Below are 7,866 nucleotides of genomic sequence, written 5' to 3' on the forward strand. Positions count from 1 at the left end.
GCACCTCATCCTTGTCCCTGTGTGCTGCAGGAGTCCAGCTCTGTGTCCTCCTGGCACCAACTGAGTAAGATCCCCCTGTTATTCGCCTTTCCTTAGCTTTCCTACGCCCCAAATTGTGCCAGTCCCTGCTGCACCCCTACATCTTCCACTTCTCAAAGTGTTGGACCAAGCAATTTGTGGAGCCCCCGGTGCTCCTGCTCGGTGCGGCAGCGCGTTACCGTGGGATGCTCCCTGCTGCAGCGCACGGATTGACGTTTATGCTTAATTAAATAATACATGTACGGAAAGAAGAGGCCGCGTGAATTATTGATCAGCTACCCTAAAAGCTTTTGGATTTTGTCTGCTAACTGGTTGCCTCTGGAAGCTGCACTCTCACTTGCTATCTTAAAGAGTTTTGAAAAAACGAGGGCTTTACGGCTGACAGGTTTTTGTTTGTTTGTTTTTGCAGAAAATACCGAGGGGGTGTCTCTGCAGCTTGGGAACAGCCGAGATTTCATTATCTCTTTTGATCTCAAATTCGTAACGAACGGGAGCATTTCCGTGGTCCTGGAGACAACGGAGAAGAACCAGCTCTTCACCGTGCACTACGTCTCCAACACCCAGCTCATCGCTTTCAAGGACCGGGACATCTACTACGGCATCGGGCCCCGCACCAGCTGGAGCACCGTCACCAGGGACCTGGTGACCGACCTGCGGAAAGGCGTGGGCCTCTCCAACACGAAGGCCGTGAAGCAGACCAAAATCATGCCTAAGAAGGTGGTCAGGCTGGTAGCAAAGGGAAGGGGCTTCCTCGACAACGTCACCATATCGGCCACGGCTCACATGGCGGCTTTTTTCGCTGCCAGCAGCTGGCTGGTGAGGAACCAGGACGAGCGGGGCGGCTGGCCCATCATGGTGACGAGGAAGCTGGGGGAAGGCTTCAAATCCTTGGACCCGGGCTGGTACTCGGCCATGGCCCAGGGCCAGGCCATCTCCACGCTGGTCAGGGCCTACCTGCTGACGAAGGACCACACGTTCCTCAGCTCGGCCCTGAGGGCCACGGCGCCTTACAAGCTGCCGTCGGAGCAGCACGGGGTGAAAGCCGTGTTCATGAACAGGCACGACTGGTACGAGGAGTACCCCACCTCGCCCAGCTCCTTCGTGCTCAACGGCTTCATGTACTCGCTGATCGGGCTCTATGACTTGAAGGAAACGGCCGGGGAGAAGCTGGGGAAGGAGGCGCGGGTGCTCTACGAGCGGGGCATGGAGTCCCTGAAGGCCATGCTGCCCCTCTACGACACCGGCTCAGGGACCATCTACGACCTCCGGCACTTCATGCTCGGCACCGCTCCCAACCTGGCCCGCTGGGACTATCACACCACCCACATCAACCAGCTCCAGCTGCTCAGCACCATCGACGAGGCCCCGATTTTCAAAGAGTTCGTCAAGCGGTGGAAGAGCTACCTACGGGGCGGCAGGGCAAAGCACAACTAGAGCTGACAACCAAAGCCCCCGTGCCTGCTGTCGGCGGGAAGGGTTGGCTCCTCGGAGCCCGGCGGAGGTGCATTTCAAAAAGGTTGCATACTCAATTTTTACAGACCGTTTCAAAGAAGTGATCCTTAGAACTGATCTCCTGAAATTATTGCATTCCAGTGTGAAAATATTTGGGTCTGATGGGTAGGATTCGGGAACTTCAGCTCGCTCGCCTGTCCTTAGTGCTCCACCGTGAAGTTAGCCGCGCGACGCAAAACCCCTTCGTGCTCCTGAGCTGGGGGACGTCTTGTTTTTTTTTCCGTTTTGCAGGAAAATATTTACAGAAGCCATACAGGTCTCTAAAGTCCAGCACTTGCCTGAGAAGTTAGTATGTGGCCTCCTTAAAAATGGAGTTCTGTGTGTATATGTGGGAACCGCGTAACGGATCGTGGTGTAACGCAGTCGGTGTGTATTTCCTTGTAGCCTGGGTAGTGGACAGTGTAGCTTTTCCAAGGTGTTTCTTTTTATATGGATTCTTTTCTTGGGGGTGAAAAACACCCAGTTTTTTTTAATTCTCTGTACGGAGATCCTTTATCTGTATGGTTTCTCTAAAGATGAGTGGGCAGAAAACCCACAGACGGCGTTCAGGCTTCAAAGTCACGTCACGTTAAGCACAATTCGGTGGGGCACGTGGGCTGCGGAAAGCCTGCGACCATGGCACCCCTTTTTTATGAATCCAAATTTACGAGGTTTGCTGGTGTCACGTCCTCCCTGGTAGCTGGAATCTCGTGTCGTGGAGCCCAATGTTTTGTACTGTATTTTTTAATTCCATCCGAGAGGTTTCTGTCAACATTGGCAACTTCATTCGCTGGGAGACCTGTAGTAAATTCCTGAGTGTGACGTGGAGCTCGCCTTGAGTAGCGCACAGGAAATTTAGTTTGAGCTAGGTAACGTTGTCCTATGGCGATTTTCATTTTTAACCTGCTTAAGTATATATCCAGCACTTTAAAAATGTAAATTGCCCAAAGGGCTTTCCAGCTCCCTCTGTGCTTTAACATCAAGTTTCACCTCTGCCGGCCGTCTCGCTCGTATCGTCAGGGGTCGTTCCGTCCCCGGCCCTGGTTTACTCGCTGTGCTTTGTCGTCGTGGCTCTGCCGAGCGAGCAAGGGGACCTGTGCAATAACCAAACGCGTCAGAACCCAAACGCTTTTACTTTCCTGTCGTAATGCAGGAGAAACCAGGCGGTTTCTTTCTCGTATTTATAACTCCTTTACGCCCACCGCGGGTCTGCCTTCTCAGCGTGGAGGTTCCTGGTTGATGCAGAAGAGTAAAACCAACCGATTGCATCACTAGATCGGTATTGTTTAGTTTGGTAGCGTAGCAAATATCAGGTCATCAGCTCTGTTAAGGCATGCTGGTGTTTGCTTTCCGAGTCCCGGGCTCGAAAGCTCCCGACATGCACCAGCGTGGTAAGGACATGTACTAGCTTTGGGGTTTTTCCACTGATCCTATTACATGTTGTATGTGTAGGCGGGGGCTGAGCTTGCGGTGTTGGTATGGAGAACAAAGCTGATTCAAATCACAGAAGCGCTGGGCACAAGGACAATGTGCATCTTGATTTTTGGTTTGTTTTCTTTCTTTTATAATGCTTTTTTTTTTCTATTTCTTGCAGATATTTGAAGCAACTTTATAATTACTTGATCTCTGCAAACGCATGCTATATGATCATATCAATTAATGTGAAAAGTGGATGTCACAGGAGAAATTTCAATACCAAAGTTAGCAGAGGTGAATTTTTGTGTTTGTTTTTTTTTTGTTGTTGTTTTTACTTACATGTGTGCACACACACAGAAAACAACCCAGAAAAATGTGCTTCCTTTCCAAATGACTGGTCCTCACTACAAACAGAAACATCTTTCTCCTGCGTGTTTCCTCCATCTTTTGCCCATTTTGGATTTGGGGAATCTAGAGAGACTATTTGGGTACTGCTCAAGAGACAGTACCGGTGCCTTACTGAGGCCACAGTTTCCTCTTTTATTATCTTTTTTTGTTTTTCTTTCCCCTTTTTAATGCCAGTTTAAAAGTGCAGTGATGCTTCATTGGAATCAGCCCAGCAGGTAGAGGAGCTCAGAAGCGATAGCTGGCAATGCCAGCGCGGTCGGTCGTGTCAGACCACCTTATCCTGAACATCTCCACTGCATTTCTGTTGGCCTTTGCACATGTACAAACTGAACCACCACCACCAGAGGTTGTAGAAGTGAAGAGAATTAGTGTGGGGGCTTCTCCTTTATGTTTGCTTGGTTGTTTTTGGTTTTGGTTTTGGTTTTTTTTTGAATAGAGTTATGCAGTGGGAGAGGATTTTTGGACATCGGTGCCCATAATGTCATTGAATTCACTTAAAATTTTTATTCCTGTGCTTTTTCAGTCTACAAACTGACAAAGGTCTTAGAGACTAAGATCTGTTTAACCTTTCCATGAGGCTTACTGTACATAGACTTCATTGGAAACATCGTACGCATGGGTATATGCAAACCAGTGACACAAGCACAACTGTACAAGTGTGGCAGTGCTGTTTTTCTCAGCCATTGTGCAAGACATTCACTGAAAGCTGCTATTTTCATTCACCTTGTAATTGTACTTTATTTTTTCTACATTTTTACATGTGGGATATACACCATGTGTTAAATATGCAATAAATTGTTTACAGGATGCTCTTGTAAAGGGTAGTCCTTTGTAAAGCTGTACAGACTTTGCAGTTTAAGCACAATGTGCACATGTTAGTTTTATATACGGCAAGACATGACTTTTTGCAGAAGGAAAGGTTCTACTATGTTTATATACAAAGTAAATGGATCAACGTTTGTGCTTAATGTAAAGCTGCTTTATAAGATTGTAAAATAAATTTTTTATCTTAAGACAAACACGGGGCCCTTTCGTTATTTCGGTGTTTACCTTCTCCCTACGTGTGATCACAGGTGAGTGCCGGTTAGCAATCATCTTGGTGTCTTTTGAGATGTCTTCTTTTAGGGAATTCTGGCAGGTTTTTGACTCGAAATAGGATGAAAAATGTTTTTACTTCAGCAGGTAGGAGTTTCTGATTTGGGATAAGGCCCAGAGGTGCGTATTCTGTCTGCTCAAGTAAAGCGCACACAGTGTGTTGCTGATGTGAGTTACTTATGCTAAATGCGTCTCATTTGGAGTTCATCTAATTTTTGTGAGGTGAGTTTTAAATAACTGGTCACTGAAGAAACGCCCACACGAAGCTGAGATTTAGTAATGACCTGTGCAAGAGGAGCACCAGTCTCCTATTTTCAGCTAAAAGCGTGCAAGTCCTACTTTTATCAAAATTCCCCCACAAAGGGGAGCTGAGGTCAGCTGAGCCCATCTCCACCACCCTGTGCCGGACACGCTGCCTCCTCCCTGGATGTGTAAGTGCTGCTAAAAGTGCTCCTAAAAGTGCTGCTAAATTGCTGTTAAATTGCTGTTCCACCGGAGCTCGCTGGGCTGTGGCCAGTTGGCGCTGCCGTAGCCACAGACCCGACGTGCCCGCGGGACATCTGACTTGGTCGTGGATAATTTTGGGTGGCTGAAACACGCCGAGCGCAGCTTCCCTGGCTGGGCAGAGCTCCCCAGGCTCTCTCCCAGCGGCGTGGGCGAAAATATTGATTTTCATTACTTAGCAGTTGAAAAACGTATGAATTGAAAATAGAAGGGGGTTTAAATATGTTGTCTTGGTGATGAATTTGAATGTTTGTTGCTCAGTTTGTGGTGAAAGGAGATACATTTACCATCTGCCGGGGGTGATTGATAACTCCCCTGTATGCATTGCACTTCCTGCATGTTAAATAGCTGCTGCTATACTTTACTAATCTCTTCCCAAAATGGAAGGAGCTATTTAAGTGTCGAGCACTCAGCATTTAGCGTATTCAACAGGGCTGAGTCTTGCTATGGTGAAGTGCAAACGTTGAAAGACGTCCTGGCACTCGCTGTCTTCAGGACGGCGAACATTTTAATAGCTCAGCTTGTTGGATTTGTATCTCCGAGCAACTTGCTGAATAGCTCTGGGCTGCTTGACGTGAGGATGAACAGCTCTTCCTCGAACTGCCTGCGGCACCTGGTGCTGGGCAATAACGGGCTGCTCGTGCACTTAACCTCTGGTGAGGGAGGCAGAAGGAGGCAGCTCTTCCTTCACCTCCTCCTGCGCCCCCGGGGAGGCACGGCGAGGTTTCCTTCGCCAGCAAGGAGCACGCGTTTGGCTGGAGGGGATTTGGCTGTGCCACAGGGGCAAGGCAGCCCCAAGGGGATGAGCTCAGGGGCTGCAGCTACCCGAGCTGGGGCTTCTCCAGCCGTGCTGTCCCGCAGGGCTGCTCAGCTCCCCTCCCGGCCAGGATCACCTCCAAATCGCTGGGGTTTTAGGGAACTCCGGCACCGAGCGGGCACGCGTGGCCCCTTGTGCGCAGGAAGCATCGAAATGGATTTGCTGCTGCAAAGCCCATTACCAGGGAAAAAAAAAAAACACCAAATCCAAATGGCAGTGCCTGGGTGGGGAATTCTACCCCATTAACTTGATCATAAAGAGCTCTTCTTACCGAAATCCCTTCTCTATCCCAAGTGCTGGCAGGGCTTGGCGGTCTGATGGACGCTGTGCCGCTCTCTTTTTGTTTTCCCCTTGTTTGAACAACCAAATGTCAGCAGAAGCAGCTGGTGGGAAGGGAGCTGCCATTTCCCTCTGTCCGGGGACCTCAGGGTGCCTGCCGTGCGCTCAGCCGAGGGCACGGACGTGGTGCCAATGCGCGCGGGGTGGCGGGGCAGAACCACCTGTGCCCCTTTTGGTGCCACGGGCACACAGCATTTACAAGAAAAAGAGGATGAGGAAGGTGTAAAGAGGCCTTTTCCATCGCAGCCCTGCATCCTTTGGCTCCGCAGGGTTTTTGCTCTGGGTTTCCACAAGGGTTTGGCTCCTCCTCGGCACCCGCTCCCCGCGGGCAGCGCCTGTTCCCGGCTGGCTGCCATTCCCCACCCCCCCCAGCCTCCTCCCGCAGCGCCAGCGCTGGCACCGTCCTCCCCCTGCCATGCCCTGCGAGCAGAACCTGTCAGCGCATCCATTCTGTAATTAAAAATATTAATTAAGACAGGCTGGAGCCAGAAATCCATCGCAGGCGCTGCGTGGTGCCAGCAGCCGGGTCCAGCTGCGTGCCGGGTCGAGGGATGTGCCGGGGGGGGTCGGGGCTTTCCATATGGGTCCCTTCAGCCCCACAGGGCCACCAGGTCCCCACGATGTCCCCTATTTCTTATTTAAGGCATGGATCAGGCTCCAGGCCACAAGGACCCCCATGATCCCTGTCCACCCTGGCCCTGGGCAGGTTTGGGATGATTTCTCAAAGCGCTTTCCCACCAAATCCTCCACTTTTTATCCTGCTGTCCTCTCCTTTTCCTTGTCCCCGGCTTTCCCCACCCAGCACAGAGCGAGGTGAGGCAGGATCCTGCTCGGCTGCCTGCGATGGGATGCCCTTTGGGATCAGACCCCTCTGTGGCATGATCCAGCCCCGACGCGGAGCTTGAGGCAGGCCACGAGTGATGTGGAGAAGAATTAAACGTGCGTAATTAAACATGCAGGCTCGGGGCTACATTAAATATTAACCAGCTCTCCCTTTGCACTCCCTGAGCGGCTCGGCGGCCGTGCCGCAGTGATTCGGAGCAGGCGAGGGATGCTCGGCCCTCCCCCGAGACCATTTTTCCCTCTCTTGGAGGTTTTGGGGAGCTGTGAGCGCTGGGGAGACCCCTTCCCACGCTCGGTCTTTGCCCCATCAACTGAAATTTGGAAAAAAGGCCACGTCCAAACCCTCCAATTAATTTAAATAAAATAATAGGGGGAAAAAAAAATGTGACACGGGGCCGAATGTGACCCCCAGCTCCCAGCTGAGTCACGGCTGGGCAGCGGATGTGTGACCACAGCTCTGCAAACACACGGCGTGTCCCCGCGGTCCCATGGGCTGCTAAAAGTCACCTCTGCGCTGCTGCCGCCTGCCTCCACCTCACAGCTGGGAGCTGATGGGAACCTGAGCACTGCCCTGCTCAGCTTGGACGCACCCCACGTGCCTGCTGCAACCCCGGTGGGACACCCACACTGCACCCATCCCCATCCCATCCCATCCCCATCCCATCCCTGTGACCTCCGTGATGTGAATCCTGCAGCTTTCCCCCTGCAAATGCCTTTTCCTGTTGCCCTGCTAGCTCGGTTGTGTTCCAGCTCCGTTCCTATCTAGCTGCAAAAAAAAATTACAGCCTGGTTCTGCCCGAAACTCGTAAAACACCTTTTACAGCTGGGAAGTTTCCACTGGTTTCCAACTGGCCGCACCAGTTGCCGCAAGGCTTCGCCGTGTTGCCACAGCCCTGCTGAGCACGGCGGGGCTA

At 51.3% G+C, this 7,866-nt stretch overlaps 1 protein-coding gene across 4 annotated transcripts in view; it reads left to right on the top strand.

The window, feature by feature from the left end:
- The window catches only part of GLCE (glucuronic acid epimerase), a 44,031-nt gene extending 39,730 nt beyond the window's left edge, over positions 1 to 4,301 (top strand). For 3 of the 4 annotated variants that reach the window (XM_084293211.1, XM_084293212.1, XM_084293213.1), the window contains one exon: positions 449 to 4,301. In XM_084293211.1, the coding sequence (XP_084149337.1) occupies positions 449 to 1,473 (1,025 nt within the window). In that variant the 3' untranslated portion in view covers positions 1,474 to 4,301. The remainder of the gene's footprint in view (positions 1 to 448) is intronic. The other variant, XR_014618746.1, reaches the window with a different exon arrangement.
- The last annotated feature ends 3,565 nt before the right edge of the window (positions 4,302 to 7,866 follow it).

Source organism: Netta rufina (genome assembly GCF_964035555.1).
Source record: "Netta rufina genome assembly, chromosome: 11".
Taxonomy (NCBI): Eukaryota; Metazoa; Chordata; class Aves; order Anseriformes; family Anatidae; genus Netta; species Netta rufina.